At 43.8% G+C, this 19,360-nt stretch overlaps 1 protein-coding gene across 1 annotated transcript in view; it reads right to left on the bottom strand.

Annotated features, from left to right (window-relative positions):
* Positions 1 to 17,489, bottom strand: part of PRTFDC1 (phosphoribosyl transferase domain containing 1) — a 62,622-nt gene extending 45,133 nt beyond the window's left edge. Inside the window, exons 1-3 of the mRNA XM_060248346.1 lie at positions 17,313 to 17,489; positions 13,804 to 13,910; positions 11,124 to 11,307 (exon numbers count right to left, since the gene is read on the bottom strand). Coding sequence (XP_060104329.1) covers positions 11,124 to 11,307; positions 13,804 to 13,910; positions 17,313 to 17,384 — 363 coding nt within the window. The 5' untranslated portion in view covers positions 17,385 to 17,489. The remainder of the gene's footprint in view (positions 1 to 11,123; positions 11,308 to 13,803; positions 13,911 to 17,312) is intronic.
* Between the last annotated feature and the right edge of the window lie 1,871 nt (positions 17,490 to 19,360).

Raw genomic sequence — 19,360 nt, 5'->3', positions numbered from 1 at the left:
TCCCACAACTCTGCAAGTCTCTCTATTTGCCTTCTCATAGCATGACCTGAAATTGATAAGCTGCCTCTAATGAACACGTAAAATCTCACTCAGTTTGGTGTAGTGGTTAAGCGTGCAGACTCTTATCTGGGAGAACCAGGTTTGAGTCCCCACTCCTCCACTTGCACTTGCTGGAATGGCCTTGGGTCAGCCATAGCTCTGGCAGAGGTTATCCTTGATAGGGCAGCTGCTGTTAGAGCCCTCTCGGCCCCACCCACCTCACAGGGTGTCTGCTGTGGGGGAGGAAGATAAAGGAGATTGTGAGCTGCTCTGAGATTCGGAGCAGAGGGCAGGATATAAATCAAATATCATCATCATAGTCCCTGTTTCTATTTGCCTCTCAAAGCTATTTCCATGCCCACCAACCAACACACTTCAGACTAAGAAAATCAGCAAAGAGAGACAAGCTTAATAGGGAAGCAAAGGGTCAAAATAAGAATCTGGGCATAAGAGGTATGCAACAAATAACAGACCTATCTTCTAGAAATAGTGACAGTGGGGGATTTGGGAGAGCAGGAACAGAAGCGAGGGTCCAAGGGCTGATTTCCAATAGGATGACCTGGAGGTCATTGGCTCATCCAGGGCAGTGGCCCTAGCTATGATTGAGTCACCTGCAGCCACTGCTACCAGCCACTCCTCCCTCAACAGGAAGGGCATGGCTAGAAAGGAGGCAGGGCCCTCTACCCAGGTCATTTTGGCTTCCCAGTACACCCCCGCAAAGGTCCTGGGGCAGAAGAGAGATGAACCAGAGACTAAGAGAATGAATGGTTGGCTAAGAAGAGAAGCTGGGATAAGGACTCACTCAACCCTCTCAGCTGATGGTCAACTTTACAGCCACATTTTCATACACATTCCTACTACTCTGTAGGATTTTAGTAGTTATACTGATATTATATTTGTCATTTTGCCAGTTACTTTCTGTTGTTTTGAAATGAATTGACCCCAACTCCCATTCACAGTATTTATTTAGCAAGACACCATGAGGAAATGGCAGCTAGAGCCTATGTTCATGAGTTATAGTGATTGTATTTACATCCTACATGTACATGTTTATGTCTGTTTGTAAGAAAGAGTCAACACACATTCATTTTACAAATGAAACCAGGAACCACTACCTGGACAAATGTGTAATTTCAACCACAGGTTTAGCTGTACGTGCATCAAATATAACATCACAATTGCTCAATGCACATATAAAAAAAAAATCAAGCATACGCTGTACATGGATTATAGCTGCATACACCGTAACTTGTGGACAGGGCTAGCTTCTGTGAAGCACTATTGTTTTTTAAACATTAGTTCAAATCACCTTTTTCATTTATGGTAAAATTGGTACCTATTTTGCAGTACAAAATAACAGAAAGCAGATTAGACTCTGAACAAGATACACAAACAAACACACACCTGGTTGCCTCTAGTGAGTAAGGGCTCCTTCTGACTGTTCAAAGATACACCTGCTGTATTCTCCTTGTGCAGCACAGATAACATCAAAAGAGTAGGTCACAGGGGATGAGACAGTGCTGCTCCTTCCCACCCAAGTATTGCCCTACTTTCTAGGTAGAGAAGTGCTGGCATGAGAAGGAACTACAGAGCCAGTGCTTTGCTCAAAGCCCAGGGTTTCCCAACGTCATCTCAGGCCTCATGAGTGTTCTGGTATCTTTGCAGTTCTGTAGCACTTCCCAAGTTTCCATCAGAAAGGGCCCAAGAATCACTTCCAAGAGACAAAAATGTTTCGGCAAATTGGCTCTTATCTCCTCCTTGAGACCTCAATGTGCCACGAATGACTAACATAGGCAGGTGCCAGTAGGAAGGCCTTGCCCTTTTTAAGTATTTGCTTTTGTGCCCTGACCAAAGCTTCTAATAATATATGTAATAGAGGGGACAGGGGAATCCAAAGTGTCATGTCAAAACAGGGATATTAACAGAAGAAACCATGAACCAATAACTATGAAATGCTTATAGCTATATTATCATGAAGAAGACTGCAGATTTATATCCTGCCCTTCTGAATCAGAGACTCAGAACAGCTTACAATCTCCTATATCTTCTTCCCCCACAACAGACACCCAGTGAGGCAGGTGGGGCTGAGAGGGCTCTCACAGCAGCTGCTCTTTCAAGGACAACTCCTGCAATAGCTATGGCTAACCCAAGACCATTCCAGCAGCTGCAAATGGGGGAGTGGGGACTCAAACCTGGTTCTCCCAAATAAGAGTCTGCACACTTAACCATTGCTCCAAACTGGCTCTCAATGTAAGCAATAATTCATTCAAACATTCAAAACATTCATTCATATTTTTAAGTCATATCCAGTAATACAGTCCATATGCCAAACAGGGAGATTGGCAGAAATTGTGTAGAATTTCCTTTCCTACAAAAGTGGTAAAAGCTTTGATCTTATACCGTTGCTACTTTATATAAACTGGATTGTTAATGTCTCAGGTCTGGCCTGTAGAATGCATGACAGTAGAGAGGAAAAGACCAGTTGGGATATGCCTCTAGCTTTCTTCTGGATGGCTGCTTCCAGACAGCAAGGCAGGATATCAGCTATTTGGCACTCATTAGGTTTGTAAAACAGAATTGTTCAGAAGGTCATTCTTATTAAGGGAATTGGTCAAGAGGCCCCTCTTATAAAAGAAACAGAGCTATAGTTTATTACACTGTTTATCTTTTATGTATCACCTTGTTTGTTCTGCACTGTTCCCTAATTTTTATAATCTAGTTGCCACACTGTTCATGGTCATAATGATTTTCTTTATTGCATCATCAATTTTGTGATCCATCTTGAGGATCTACAAAAAATGCATCATCTACCTCAAGGACAATAGTCCAACTATATGTAAGGTCAGGGAGCCAAGATCAGATGTCTCAGAATCCTTCTAAAACAGCTTAGAAGCAGTCTGCAGGAAACCCAAATAGTCTTGCAGCAGGGATTACGGGAGGGGAAGTGTTTAATGTGATCTTCCTGTACAGAATCCCTGAATTTCCACACCATGAAGATGCTAGCAGAAGTACTGACACACAAAAAAGCTGAGTATACCAATATTTTTCCAGAGGGAGCTAATGGCACATGAAGCCTGTAGGCTGATCTCGGCCCAGTCACAGTTTCTCTCAGAACTCTCTCACCACACACCTACCTCACAAGGTGCCTGTTGCGGGGAGGGGAAGGGAAGGCAATTGTAAACCACTTTGATCTTGACTGTGTAAACCACTCTGAGACCTCTTAAGGTAGAGAAAAGCAGGGTATAAAAACCAACTCTTTCCTTCCACTCTTCTTCTAACAGCAGAGCAGAACTCCTGTATACCTCCTGGCACAGTCACCCACTCACTTTCTTGACACTTGTCAGCAGGGCTCTTTTGTAGCAGGAACTCCTTTGCACATTAGGCTGCACCCCCCTTGATGTAGCCAATCCTCCTGGAGCTTACAGTAGGCCCTGTACTAACAGCCCTGTAAGCTCTTGGAGGATTGGCTACATCAGGAGTGTGTGACCTAATATGCAAAAGAGTTCCTGCTACAAAAAAAGTCCTGTATACTACCAACTGCTGCTCTGCTATCCAAATTAGCACTGTACAGAGCATCCCTGAGTTCCCAGATATTTGTATAAGTGGGGGCAAAAGACCTCATGCCTTGTACAGAAATGTTGGGACTCAGGAGCTTCTGTGATGGCAGCCAGAAACCCACAATGGTGTTAGCTGCTGTTTGTTCTGTGTTAGTGACCAGCCAGGGTTCACCACTGCAGTGTTTTCTGGGCTGCAAAGTGTTTTTGGGCTCTGGAATGACCAGCCAGTCATTGGTTCCCCTGAACTTAAAAAACTAAAAGGGTTCCGGGGCAGACAGAATCAAGACTTTGGCAAGACAACAGCAATGCAGGCTGTGTCCGATGCATGACTTGGTTCCTAATCAGTGGCTGCCAAAGCCCACTGCTGGGAGAAAACACTTATTTTTTGTACACATATAAGAATCCCCTCGTGCCTGGCGGTCTGTGGCATGGAAATTCCTTCCTGCCCATCCAAAAGGGAGCTCTCCACCCTTTTCCCTGAAGCCTGTCAAATTCTGAAAAGGAAGCACAATAATATGACCAAAACAGCACTTTATGTATCTAAGATTTGGGTATAAAGTTTAGCAGGCAAATTCAAATTTCACAACATGCTAAAGAGTTCTCTAAGGATTCTTTCTGCTTTTCAAGCAGCTCCTAGCAAAAGGCAGGTTTATTTGCCAAGTCCAGCTGGCCAAAGCCTGCAGCACTGGGCCAAATTCTGCACTAACTGGCTTTTCCTGCCCTCCTCTCCTCCTTCTAAAATGCATTTTAAAATCAGTGCAAAACACTGGCCTCTGGGTTTACAGGAAAGCATTCCATCAGGCCGGCGCCAATCTGTAATTAATCCAGGGCCACATACTGTGAACGAAGACAGCACAAATCACCACTTCAGCCACAGATATGAAAGCGCAAAGAACAGAATGCTCGAACCCTGGCTCTTTCCTGAGTAAAACCCTTTAACCATTGAATTAATAGTTTTTCTTTTTAAACCCAGGCGCTAGAAGCCTATGTGTGCTGTTTTGCAAACAGGGAAGGTCATGAGCTCTATTTCCATGCCAAATGGGTGTGGATAATCGACAACATGGGACAAGCATCCTCCCTGGATACGGTCGTGTTCAGTGATCCTAACAAGAACAACTTTCCCCTACTGTACTGAATGAAGTCAAGTGACATGGAAGGGAAGCATCCTTAGTCCACATTTGTTAGAGAGTTGCTTCTGATCTGCTTTTATTGTGGTTACTTAGCATGAGAAATGTTCTCAGCCCTATGTAGTTCACTTCCGTCCCATTCCAAATGAACACCACCACATTTATAAATTAGCAGCCCAACAGCGATCAAGTGTTCTTTGGAGAGCTTCCATGCCAGGAAGGAAGGAACCATGGATGGTCTCCCAGTTGGAAGTAATTAGTTCTGTCCATGAGGACAGACATTCTTAGCTACAGCATCCGCTCCTCTGAGTGCTGGCTGGTATGGGAGGGGAATCCTACAGCACTCTGATCCTATGCATGTTGACTTGAACGCAACAGGACTGCTGCATAGGAAGAGGGCCAGGAAGCACGGTGACTAGGGGGAAGGGTCAAAGGTAGGATGTAATATAAGAAGCACCAATTAAAGGAGTCCTGGATGGGATGGAAAGAAGCCTTGGAGAATGTCCCAGGCAGGGAGTTGCTGCCCAAGGAGAAAGTGGAACAAAACTCAGGCAGAATCTGCCGACAGTAGAAAATGCAGGCCATTGGCAGGAAGCGAGAGGAGAGACAAAAGGGCCATTATAGGCTTGGTGATGGAGAGTCACAGGAAGGAGTCCAAAAAACAGGCAGAATTTCTGATATTGGTTTGAGCCATTCAGTCTGTTGAACTAACCTTTATCTTCCAGGTCTCTAGTTCAGCACAAAAATTTAATAAAGCCTCCGATGTCATTATGTCCTGTATATTTCCAATATGTAAATTGACTGGAATTTCTTACCAAAGGGCATCAGATTCCCTAAAAACATTCCGCTTTGTGACAAATAACAATGATAGCACTGTTGTTCATTTCCAGTGTTTTGCCGCACAGATTTTTCTGTTGGTGGCAACGGCGTTGAGAATGAATGATTATAAAATAAAAATTCAAATAACTTAATGCAGAAAAAGCAAACAGATAACATCAATGTATTCTGCTGGGTCCACATATCAATGTGCTCATTGTGTCTGGATTGTTATTCAGGGAGGAATATCACATTTTTAAAATTAGTTATGTTCCTAATACCATAAATAATTTTGATGAATCTCAAAGGATTAAAAGAGCAAGCCACATAACCTTTTAAACTTCCCCACATGATATAGGCATCAGAAAACTAACTTTCTTTTGATGATTTCCCATAAAGTGGGGTGGAATAGAGAGTTACTTTCCTGATAACAGCAGCTGAAATTGCTATTTTCAAGCCTATAATCAACCACTGTTAAATAGTCTAGAATGGATGCAAGAGCCTATGAAAAACATGGAACTGCCTGTTTCCCTCCTTTAGAAATAAAATGAATAGCTGTCAAAAATAACCTCAAGCACACTGAAGTTATTATTACCCCAATTTCCGATTTTGTGACGTTTCTTTTTGAGTACCCAAATGTTTATATGGTGATAGGCGATGGACAAAATCTAGCGAAGCTATCTTTTGCACAAGTTCCAGTGAAAGGAATAAAAGCCATAAGAAAACTAACGAGCTTCCATTCATCCAATGGGGTTTATACAAAAGATATTCTCCTTAGATTTTTCCCAGTGGTTGCACTGCTTCACAGCTTCTTCCAGAGAGCAGAGGATTCAACTGGAGACATTCAGAATACAAAAGAATGGTATTAACAGCTGTGTCAATGAAGTTGCCCAATGTAAGGGCAAAGACAGACAAAACCTTTGCTTTCCCCTAAATCAGTGGTGTTCAGTCCTTCCAACCTTGGGAATCATTGGGCCTGCAACTTGTAAACTGCAAGCACATAACAGGAAATTAAAAAGATAAAGGTAGTCCCCTGTGCAAGCACCAGTCATTTCTAACTCTGGGTTGACATTGGATCATGTTTTAACGGCAGACTTTTTTATGGGGTGGTTTACTATTGCCTTCCCCAGTCAGTAAAACGAGTACCCAGCTTGCTGGGGAGAAAGTGTAGATGACTGGGGAAGGCAATGGCAAACCACCCCATAAAAAGTCTGCCGTGAAAATGTCATGATGCGACGTCACCCCAGAGTTGGAAATGACTGGTGCCTGCACAGGGGACTACCTTTACCTTTAACAGGAAATTGCATGTTGGCAAAATCATGTGACAGGAAGGGGGGCAAAGTTGTGACCTCACAGGGTCATGGTCAGGACTGTGAACAGCAGACCATGAGAGAGGGGGACAGGAAACACTTCTTAAGCACTAGAAAGTATACCATAAGGAGGAACAAGCCAAATGTTAGAGTCACTCAGTTACCACTGAATGGCTTCCTCTTACCATTCTACTGCTTCTTTGAATGCACACATCAAGAGAGACAGGAGGCTTGAGACCATTGCTTCCTATGCATGTGAGTCCTTCCAAAATGCAACAATACTGGCAGCTCTATAAGAGCGTATGTCCTGCTTGAAGGTCCCAACTCAGGAACTAAAGACCACTGCCACATCAAGCCTAGGGAAACACTGACTATATGTCACACACAAGTGAATTTAACAAAATATCTTCATCCTCATAATTTAAAAAAAAGCAAAAAAACCCCAAACAGTTTCAGGAAGAGAAATTTCATGCAGAGGAGGTTAGCACTACTGACAACCATCTTAGTTTTCCAGACAAATATTTTTTCCTCAGAGATGTAACCTAAACATCACATGAAAATCTAATCACATGCCTTGGCCTACTTCAAGGGGCCTTCATACCTCCTCAGCAGCCCTGGAAGTGGTTACTGAAACTTCCATCACTGCACAAGGCTTGCTCCCATCCCTAACTTATTCCCCTTCTTTAAACAACCCAATGCCCTCAGGGTCCTTACGCAGAGAGGAAGGCAACAGGGAAGTCAGGACAGGATGTGACAGACCTCAACCAGATAGTGGTCACCACCACTGCTAGAGAGGAGGCTGGAGATCTGGACAGCCCAGCAGTGGCCTACAAAGGTGAAGGCCGGAAGCCAAAAACAGTTACTGTAACGTGAGGAAGGAGGCTGGGCCTGACACCTTTAAAGCCCATAAGGGAGAGTAGAAAGGCCTGAGTGAGTATTCACCCTCCTTTTATCACTTCCGGGCAATAGTGGGGCCAAACCTTGACTGGAGCCAAGGTCCAGGGGGTGGGGCCAAGAGTGATATATAAGGGAGGCTTCCAAGCCAGGCCAGGAAGGAAAAGCTGGGTGGAACACACAGGGCCAGAGAGGAAAAGAGGACAAAAGTGTGCTCACTTGAAGGGAAGGAAGACTAGGGTGTCTGAACTTCCTCTCTTTCCCATTTTGAGGCTGGCAGGGAGGCTGGTTCAAACCCACCCAAGACAGCAGAGGGTAAGCAAGCCAGTACACCAAAGGGAAAGCCTCACAACCACTCCGTTATTTTGAGGAAACTCTCCACATTGCTTCCTCAAAGAGAACATAGGCTGCATTTACAGCACAGAAATGAGGCTTTCGATAGTTCAGACTAGAACCAAAATGAAGTCGCCCTTATCACAGCAATACTAGATTCTGCTAAGGCTGGAGTATGAGAAAGTCGGAAAAACAAATCTGACATTGCTTAGTTAGTTAAGTTTTAATTAATATATGTTCATCAATAAAACATTTTCCCAACCCTTGCCCACTTTGAATCACTCAACATCTTCTCAAAGCACCATGCAACAGGGCAGCTCCTTTCTCCTCATTCAAGAACGGTTAAGAAATGCCAACAGAATTCCTGCTCGACATTTTTTCCTTGTTTTTTTTTTTACTTCTTTTCCTCAGAATATGTTCAGCTTTATCTATGGCAGCTTTCAGACATAGTGGCCTACATATTAAGGAAAGGTCAGTCCCTGTAAGTTTTCTTAGGGAGTGGCGATTTCTGCCAATATATCCTTGCATCTGTAGCTCACTGAGCCCCTGAAATTTTGTTTCTGGGGGAATTAACACTCTAGTGGGGACTCTACATAGACAGGAAGGAAATTGGCAGAAATCACAGCCCCTCCCTTAAGGACACTTAAGTACCCCTATATGTATTTAATTTGGTTAGATACAGACCAACAATAAACCACAGTTTGTTGTTACCAGAATGAGCTTTGAAGTCCTCAAGTTCATGTGCTCTCTTCCCTTAAATGCATCTCAGATTATCAAAAATGTCCTGGTTTCCCCAAAGGAATCACTTTTTATTATCCCAACAAAACAGTTCTCTTTCCTACAAACCAAGATTAAACCATGGTTTGGAATAGGCAAGAAGATAAACCAAGGCATGTCATTTTGTCAGATTTGGACACAAGGCAAACTGTGGTCTGTTGGATTCCAGGAAGTTTTCAATATTCAAGTTGCACACAAGGGGTGGGGAGGATATGAGCACAAGGAATGCAAAGTCTCATTCCTGCAACGACAAAGAAGCTTGTTATGTCTTAATAGAGCCTATGACTTTATGTAGTTACTACTTGAAAACCTGTTGCTATCACAATGGAACTTTATTTGAGCCCATCATTTTGGTTGCAAAACCAGGGGTTTCTTTTGCAGTACTCAGTACCTATCAAGGAGTGGGACTGTTGTATCAACAGATGCACAGACACATGTTGCAAATACAGGAATTATGCTGTCATCTCATTCCCAGATCATCAGGAGACCTAATAGGTGCCCTCTGATTCATCAGCTGCTGAGCCAAGTGCGTGTACGTGATCAGTGAGGCAGCCTGAAAATATTTTTTAGAAAAACAGTTGAAATTTTCTGCCAGTTCTGGTAGAACTACCCTTCCCCTACAAACACACACACACAAACACCAGTCCTATGCTATGCCAGTGCAGCATTGCTCATGGATGGGAAACTTCCAGCCTCCATTCTGCCTTTCCAACCCCTCCAAATCCTGACTTTCAGGAGATCAGTGGACCTCCCAAAGAAGCATGCCAATCAGCAGGGGGAGAGAGAAATCAGCCCCAATTGTTCCCTGACCCCTTCTTCTGATGAAAGCAGTTTCCATCAGCAAAAAACGTAATCAGGATCTAACTGCTTCTGAGCTACCAAAAAAAGCTTTTCTTCAGACAGGAATAAAAAGCAAGATACTTTCCCCAGCGGTCGAACCCAGAAGCTTCCCCTTCCACTTACACCATCTCTGACGAACTAACCTCTTAGCCATGAATGCTGAGCTTGGGAGCAAGGGAATGCACCAGAATCCCACCAGTATTTACATGACTTGGACGTGGCTCTTGGAGACAAACAATTGGAGAGAGAGAAAGACCCCAGCTGTGTGAAGGGAGCACAAAGCAGCAGGGCTCCCTTAAGGAAGAGAGAACAGGAAATGGTTAGTAGAAGGAAGGTAGAAGAGAGAAAAAATAAACAGTGCAAGAAAGCCCATCACGTGGGCTTTATGGAAGAAAATAAAATGGCAAATAAAACATTAAGATTGAATGGGGAAAAATCAGAAAAATGAAAACAAGAAGAAGTGTAGTCAGACACCTAACATGCAAAGCAGATGAAGAGTTCTCAGAGACAGTTTAATACAATCATCAGTTCTGCTTCAATACAATGCATCAATACCAAGAATGGTATGGAAACCCGCCCTTCATCACCACATGGTTTACAGGAAAACAGGATGTGTTCTTCAGTTAGGCAGGAGAGCGTCACATCTCCTACATAACCAAGCCAAAGGAATGTCTTCTGGATGTTTTTGATAACTGATCCTTCATTGCCCAATATTCCGGTTGTATCAATTCTCAATTCCCCCAAACAATGATATTTCCTGCTGTTAAAAAGCAGCCAGGATCCAAAAGACTGAAGAAGTTTACTCCAAGGGTTTGTGCTAATCTGATGGGATGTTTCACATTTTTTTTTCTTTGAACAGCTGTGAACCCACATGCCACAGGATAAACCACTTTGGAAACCCCCCTCAGTTTCAACAGTCATTTGCTCTGCAGTGCTGAAATGGAGGATGCTATCTGAGAGGGAGGGGGGAATCTCAAGAGTCTCTCTGGATTCGTGATACTAATCTTTGAATGCTGGCTGGGTTACTCTGGCTTTGGTTTATCTATATGGCATTCTTAAAGATGTTTCAATAGGTCAAACTGACCCAAGCATCTCTGGGAACTGTATTTTTTCTGGCATTAACCCCCCCCCCCCTTATTATGATTGGCTGAATTTCTGCTTTTCTGTTTCACACAGGTCAGTCTACAGACAAGACAATGGATTTTAAGGTCCTATTAAATCAGCATGATCTTAATATCACCGTTTCCAAAATAAATGCTCTCTTTATGAAAGAGAAAACCTATCACACCCTTGGAATCAACATTCACAGAAAATGTTTGTAATAGTGTACCCTGAAACCCTTTACATCAAAATAAATCCCAGTGTACAAATTTAAATGCTGTTACCAAAAGCAGATTTAACAAAAATAAAAAAGCAAATCCATTACTTACACAGTAACTTTTCAGTCTGACAAAGTCAACTTTCATGGAGATGAACCTTTCTGAATTTCTACTGAGATTCTTAATATGTTCCACAAGGTCAGCACAGAATTTGTAGCCACCTTTAAGTACACAGAGAACCACAATGTCATTGTATCCAATATCTTGCATGATATCTTTGGCCAAACGCTCTATCCTAAAGCAAAAATTAAGGACAAATGTATAGTAAGGCTTAGGTTTTGCAATGCAAGTATCCTAAGGCACAACACAAAAGAATGAAACACATATACAACATGATAGAGCTCTGCTTGCACATAACCAAGATGTCAACGTATGACGAGCTGTACCTGGATGTAGGATGACATGTGCAACCAAAAGTGGTGACCAAATGCACATCTCACTGACAATAATCCACTGATGACAGAGAACATTCTGCATTCAGAAGCACATCAGCATCCACCTTCTGGTACAGTTACACATGTGCAGACCCCTTCAATTAGGCAGAAACTAGCCAAAGATGTAAGGCCTATATCAGAGAAGACAACCAAAGCTCCTGAGATCTTCAGTGTAATTCCCACATCTAATCAGCCTAGCTGATTAAAAAAAGAGTCAGTGCAATCCTTTGCTGAGTTACACCTTTTTCTAAGACCACTCTGCTTAGGACTGCACTGGGCATGTAAGAATTCTGTGGTTTCTCCCGTACATGAACTTTCACAACATTAAAATACAACAACATCAGTCAGTGTTTATTATAACTGTGTTTATCAGTCAGTCAGTGTTTATTGTAAAAAGCACAAATCTATCAGTAATAAAAACTACAAATCTGTCTAAGATATACTACTAAAATACATGTCCATATAATACAACAGCATTAAAATGTAGATAACACAACATCAGAAGTACCTTAAATTAACTTGAAAAGTGTGTAGTAGGATTTTAACACTGGTCCATCAAAATGAAGTTTTTTTAAAAAACCCCACCTGCACTTTCAGATAATTAAAATATGTGGATTATCTGGTCAGAGAGCAGTGATACCCCCAAAATGTTATTTTTAAGCAGAAAAAGGTAAGCATCATCTTTGAGATATCTTCCCTTTTTCTTGCACTTGTTACTATTCTGAGCATTGCCATTTAGCACCTAGAGTTATTCCAGGTGACATTTTGGCCCACAGGCCATTTCTGTATTAAAATTCAAAGCATCTCTGGTAGAACGCATTTTGAGTGTGATTCCTGGTGACAGCGCTTCAGAGCACACTCCCCAGTTCACTGTCAGCAGAGGTATGCTTTGTCAGAGCTTCTCAAAATTAATTTTAAAAAATTTAATAAGTTATTCTCCAAAAGCCTGAAATATAAAACAGACATCGCGTTTGCATTTATATTTAAAGAGACTCTGAAGGGTGCAGACACTCAAGGGCTAAATTTGGAAGTAAGAATGTCAGTTCAATCAGCAACACAGCTTTGGAAAGTCACAGTGGGGCTGATTCATATTACGATCTGAAATTATGTGAAGGAGCTTCAGGCTTGCACACTTCCACCCCCTCTCTTGTGCCGTGATTCCCTCCCTCCTTTCATGTTTCACAAACCAACAAGCTGTTACAAATTTCACTATACTCAAGCCCAGTGGCACTTTAAAGACCCAACAAGATTTTCAGGGTGTAAGCTTTCAAGAATCAAAACTCCCTTCATCAGATAGGGGAGCTAAGGGAGCTCTGACTCTTGGAAGTTTACACCCTGAAAATTGTGTTAGTCTCTAAGGCATCTACTGGACTTGAATCTAGCTATTCTACTGCAGACCAGCATGGCTACTCTCTGAAACAAATTTCACTATGCGCTTGCCTTTCAAACTAGAATTGGAAAACAAGGGTAGCTTTGGTTGTTGCTTCCAATGTTGTTCTAGAAGGGAAGTGTGAAATGGTGGAATGGTTAGATCACAGCACACACAGAGAAAGGACAGAGGTGGTGCATGAACCCAAGCATCGCTTGTAAAGAATGAAAATGATGCCATTACATATCAGCTAAACCAGTCTCTCTGTCCCTAGGCTAATTCACCAGGTTTTTGGCTATGAATGCAATACTAAGCTCTGTAGATGAAGGGCCAAATGGAAATGTAAAGCAATTAAGTAACGTCCATAATGGGGGGGAGGGGGAGGGCAGAACCTTCCTGCCATCGCTTGTAAAACAATTAATCATCAACTAAATTCACAAATGTACTGCTTCAGTTCTGAAAACACACAGCTCAATGTCGGCTTCACCCAGAGTGATAACTGTTCCACTAAAAATGTGGTGCCTATCTTATCCAAAGAAGTCGCCCTGGCCACGAAAAGAACAGCATCCATACTTGTTCAGTAAAAAGAGTGAGAAGAGGAATTTGACCTTGAACACCTTGTTAACAAGCGCAGATCATAAGACTGAAATTCCTATAGTGGGCACCCAACATCTCAGTCCTAGTTACATCTTAATAAGTTTATCTTACTAATTTCAATTGAACTTATACACAACAACTTATATACAAATAGTTCTGGTGAAGATTATGGCCTAAATAGGAATGCCAATGTTTTAACTGAGTCAGCATGTTATTCTTTTACTGAGTCAGGGATGGATTTGTTCCTGCCATCAAATTTATAAGGTGTTTCCTATGTAGGAGACGCACAAAACATTTAGCTATGACATAGAGTACACTCAGAGAACCTCACCTGTCCACAATGATCCCATGTGGAATGAGCACATAGTCAAGATCCCCATAATAGTGCTGTGGATACGTAAAGAGATCCAAGCTATATCCCGGCCAGTCATCTGAAATCTGTAAATCAGACAAATTACATTAGAAATTTCTAATTGCAGGGCAAAAGTTATTGCCGCATTGCATGGTTTTAACAACTGTTGGCAAAAGGTTTGACAGTGGGAAAATAATCCAGGCAATTGACCATTTCCAAATCCTTTACAATGAAGTCTAGTAACTGGGGAATTTCGTTTTTTTAAAAAGCAAGGAAAATAAGAAAATCTTTATGTCTCAGTCTCTCTCTCTCTCTCTCACCCTGATGCATGTACAGTACAAACTTGGATGTTCTTTGTATGGGCATTGAGCAATTCTCATGTTACAGTCAACAGATGTACAGCTAAGCATAAGCTACAAAAGCAGGTTCAGGCCTCCTGAGCAAACATGCACTGATTCTTTCTTGCAAACAGATATACTCAATACAGGTAGGATGTATGTGAGCTCAATTACATGAACATGGATACATCTTTCCCCAGGATTCTACTTGAGTAAGATCTGGAAAGAGGCCTTCACACATTCCCTCCTTACCCAAGTCACCTCCCACAGAAGACAATCAGAACATTCTGTTGGGAATAACCTGGAGATGCCTATGCTTTCTGGCATTTTAACAAGCACAGGGAAACCTTCTGGTCCTCCAGCATTCATAATCAATTCTAAATCCAACTAAACCCACACTAGTCTAGAGCATCCAGCCTTGGCCAAATTTCCTGTGAGCAGCTTTTATAAAAACATGCTAGCAGAAATTGTTTCATGCTGTACATCTGGGTAACAGTTTGTGGTTAGAATACTACTTTGTTTGTAATGATAAATCATAACATACTGGTAATCGGATAAAGATGATAACATTTGAGAGAGGTTCTCATAAATGTCTGTATAAAACACTCCTGTGCTTTCTGAAGATTTCTGTTTCATCAGCTGGGCAATTATTTGTGATTGCTGATATGCCAATAAAGGTATCCGATACAAAAGCTGGGCAATTCAGTTAAAGACTGAAGATCTAGTCCTCCTGGAAAGCATAGGCACTTTGCCCAGCTTTGTATTGCATACCTAAGCACACTATTTATGACATACCACAGTCGATGAAGATTTGCTTTAGGAAAGATGGAAAGATGCTTGAGTGTCAAAAAGAAAGGGGTACAGGAACACTATTTCAGAACTTGGGCATGGAATGGAAAACCAGTTTATTTATTTAGAATCAGGGTCCACAAAACGTCAATTTTTTTTAAAATAAAACATTTAAATAAGTAAAAATGCATTAAAACTAGAAAATTCAATTAATAACACATTTTTAAAAACACTAGGAGGGCCGATAACTGTTAGTGGGGGTATGCCCAAAGAAACAGAAAAGTCTTCACCTGCTGGCAAAAGGCACCAACAGAGACAGACAGATGAATCTCCTTGGTGAGGAGGTTCCAAAGTTTTGGAGCTGCAAAGGAGAAAGCCCTTCCTTGGGTCATCACCTGCTTAGGTTCAGGTGGCAGGGGATGGCAGGAACTCCCAAGCATGACTGGAGTGAGCAAGTCCACTCATATGAGAGAACATAGTCCTTAAGGCACATTGGTCCTAGACTGTGTGGGGTTTAAAAGTAAGTACCAGCATCCTGAATTGAGCCTGGAAGCAAACTGGAAGCCAGTGTAGGTGGAACAAGACTGGAGTGATATGGTCTCTAAAACCCAGTCCAACCAACATCCTGTCTGCAGCACTCTGTACCAACTGTAGCTTCTGGGCAGTCTTCAAGGGCAGCCCCATGTAAAATGCACTGTAGCAATCTAATCTAGATGTTATCAAGGCGCACACTACAGTGGCAAGATCCTTTCTGTCCAAGAAAGGCCACAACTTGCTCGTCAGCCAAAGCTGCTGAAAGGCACCCCCGGCCACCTATTTCTCCAACAGGAGACCTGGGTCTAGGAGCGCCCCCAAGCTGCCTCAGACATCTGCTACCTCTCATGCCTCTATAGCAGATCCCACAAGATCCCTTCCCCATTTCTCAGGCAGCTGCCTTCTACTGAATCTGACCATCTGGATCAGTGTTCTCTAGTCCAGCTGGCTACCACTCTCCAAGGTGGCTCAGGCAGAGGCATCTGCCATTGGAAAGCCTTTAATTGGAGGTACTTGGGGTGGAACCTAGGCTTTCTGCCTATGAATTGTGTGCTCTACCACTGTGCCTCAGCCTCTCTCCAGTGGACTAAGGGAGCCTTACAGTCTTAAACTATGAGAAGAAACTGTGCAGAACATTGTGTGAACATCTCTCTCGCATCATCCTAACCTCATAGGGACAAGACAGCCCAAGAACAGCAGACATGAGACATGGGGCAGGAGGGGGGCTCTTGGAAGAAGTTATTTTGGGAGAGGAGGAAAGGGTGTGGACCATATGATATTGGGCCATATGAGTTTTAAAAATGCATTTCTGGAGACACTGGACTCCCAGACGGTGTTGTTTTGATGCCACCGATGCTCACTACCTGTGGTGTGAACAACATACCTTTGCACTGAAAGCAGCCTTCTGCAATGCAAGATCTTAGCACCGTGCCTTCACACTCTTTGTAATCACCTTGTTGTGTATCTCCTAATCAGGATGTCTACTAAAAGGGAGATTGTTGCTTCTCCCAGAATAAGCAATCCTGGGTGAAGATAACATAGATTTGTGGATGCCAGTACAGGAACCCCGCTGTTCATCCAAAGTATTTACAAGAAAGGAAAATGTGATTTTTTTTGTATGAGGAGCAGGATGTTGTTTGGGATTGTATGGTATGCACTGTCATCCTCTCACCAAGTGTTTTAACAACTGTGTGAGAATTAGAAAGTAAACATCTGTAACTTTCTCACAAGCCTGGAAATTCAGTGCTGGAAGAAAGTTCCATCTGCCCTGTGACTGTTCAAAGAGCATACATCTATAACACGAGGTAGCAGCAACTGTAAGATGGGATAAGATCACAGGAATGAGACTTCAGGAATGACAAAACTCTTGTATTCTTAGCGTTAATTCGTATGAACATTAACGTCAATGCCATCCCCGGAATGCAGTCAGCACCACAGATTAGAATCCGTGCAGATAAGCATGTAATGAAGAAAGCGGGGCGGCCCCATTATCCACCATTTTTTACTGCTTCTGCGTTGTGTCAAAGGTAGTTAAAGAAAGTTAAGGCGGTGCGTCATAGGCTTTAAGTGAAACCAATATGCACCTTCGAAGACTAAACTCGATTCCGTTCAGGCGTAATTTGTTTTTCCGGGGCGGGGCGGGGAGAGGAGAGAATCTGATAAAAGTACTGTTATGAAACAGTGATGGATGGGAGGGAGAAGGGACCCGAGGAAGAAGATACGGAGAGTGGCCGGGCGGGATGGCAGAGCCCCCCCAAAGGCTCCGGGAGGGAGCCGGGCTTTGCACCAGCTGCTGGCTACGGGAGGGGGATTTTTTTGTTCATTTACCACGACCCCTCGGCCGCTGCGTCCCGGCGCCGCTGCCTCTGCGGAGCTAATCTTGCTGTTCAGCCCGGCCATCTTCCGAAAGGGGCTGGCCGGAGCCTCGGAAGGAGAGGAGGAGGAGGAAATCGGAGATTTGGAGGGAAAGCGTGGGACTCCGCTCGGCCTTCTTTTTTCCTCTCGGCTCGGATGTCGCGGGCTGCCAACAAGCCCCAGCGCCAGGAGGAGGGGAGGGAGGGAGGAGGAGAAGGAGGCGGCGCTACGCTGAGGCTGGAGGAAAGGCGAAGGAGCCGCAGCTGGCGAAAGAGGCCCGGCAAGAAGGAAGAGCTCTTTTCGGCGCTCAGCGGAGAGGCTGCGCGCTGGGGCTTCAGCCTCCCGCGGGCCGGCTGCTGCCTCGCGTCCCTCGACTCCCCCCAAAAGCTCCGAAGAGTTCTCCGGCTGGGTTCTTTCCCAGCAGGCAACGCCGAGGGTTTCTCTCCCTTCAGCCTCACCCCCTGCCCAATCCAAGAAGCAGCAACCTGCCCGACGTGGGGATCCCTCGGAGCCCCAGCGGCTCCTGGTGCCCATCCAGTCACGCATTTGCTTGATGGGGCTGAACTGATTCAGGCTGCCTGCAACGCCCGTGCGAGTAACTGGCCTTGCATTCATTGCGGCGCCGACTTCCGCGGAGCTGGGGCTGGAAAACTAAGAGCAAGTGTGGTCATTCATTCATTGAAGCGACCCAGGCGGCCAGGCTTTTCCCGCTACTGCTTTGGACTGTTAGTCGTGCGAGAGGGGTGGAACCGAAGCGCCTTTGTGCAGCTGCGACCACACAGTCAACTGCCGTACACAGGAAGAAGTAAAAAAATATCAGGCAGGAAATCTCTGCTCAATGTGCCCTCTCCGATGTGCGGATGGAACGTTCAAACATGCGGTTCCCCCCTCTGCTGCCTAGAGTGGTACAGTCCGTGGCTAAGCGTATTGCCGTTAGCTTGTGCAAAGAACGTCGACCCTCAGGTTTATATATTCAGCTGCATAAGTCTTACACGCGATGCACGCATTTAGGCTACCTGGGCAGTGGTGTGTGTGCATGCTTGGTTGTTTCCAGATTTGGGAGGGGAATGAGCATTGCGATATGAAGTGTCCACCATCTACTGGCGGAAATGACACATTCCAAGGAAAGAACTGCTGCTTGTTTCTGTTGAATGTTGGGTTGGGCTGTGTTGGCGTACGTTCTGCAAAATACCGATGGCTGAAAGTGAGAGTTGTTTTAAAATATGATGCTGGCAGAGGCCGAAGCACTTTCTCATGGGACTCACAGGGCTGCTGCCACCCGCGCAGAGACACTGTGCCGAGGGCAAAGGCCTAGGGGAAAGGGATGCTGCTTCAGCCAGCGTCGCGCTCAAATCCAGCATGAACTCTGGGCTTTAGAAGAGCAATAATTCAAGTCCAGACGCATTGCATAACAAGCAAAGAGATGGAGGAAGCTTTTTCTGGTTGATTGGTTTAATTTGTCCACGAAGGGATATACATAAGATCCAGTGTGTTGTAGTGATTAGAGTGTTGGGCTAGGATCTTCTGGACCCAGATTTGAATTCTCACTGTACCATGGAAGATGGCTGGAGAGCCTTGTGCTGCTCAGAGAGCCAGTGTGACGTAGTGGTTATAAGCCCTGGACTCTAATCTGGAGAACTGGGCTTGATTCCTCACTTCTCCATGTGTAGCAGCTGGGTGGGTGAGTGACACTCACAGTTCTTGAAAGAGCAGCTCTCCCAAGAGCAGTTCTTGAAAGAGCTCTCTCAGCCCCACCTACCTAGCTCAAACACATGGGAATTGCAATTGATTATCTATTTTTATCTGATGAATCTTATAATTTTAGATTTATCAAACAGAGGATCTTAGATCTAGAATCTTATAAACTGTGTCCTGTCCAATTTTATACCTGCTCTCCTGCCTCACTTGGACTTGATCAGACGGCTAGGATAATGGCCAAATATTTACCTGAACTAGATAATTCGCAACATCGGAGAGCTTTTATGCTGGCTAGGATGAATGCATTGCCCTCCAATGTTCTC

The sequence above is a fragment of the Heteronotia binoei genome, chromosome 10, assembly GCF_032191835.1.
Source record: "Heteronotia binoei isolate CCM8104 ecotype False Entrance Well chromosome 10, APGP_CSIRO_Hbin_v1, whole genome shotgun sequence".
NCBI lineage: Eukaryota > Metazoa > Chordata > Lepidosauria > Squamata > Gekkonidae > Heteronotia > Heteronotia binoei.
Note: the sequence above shows the minus strand (reverse complement) of the source record. Positions and strands in the feature narration are given on the sequence as shown.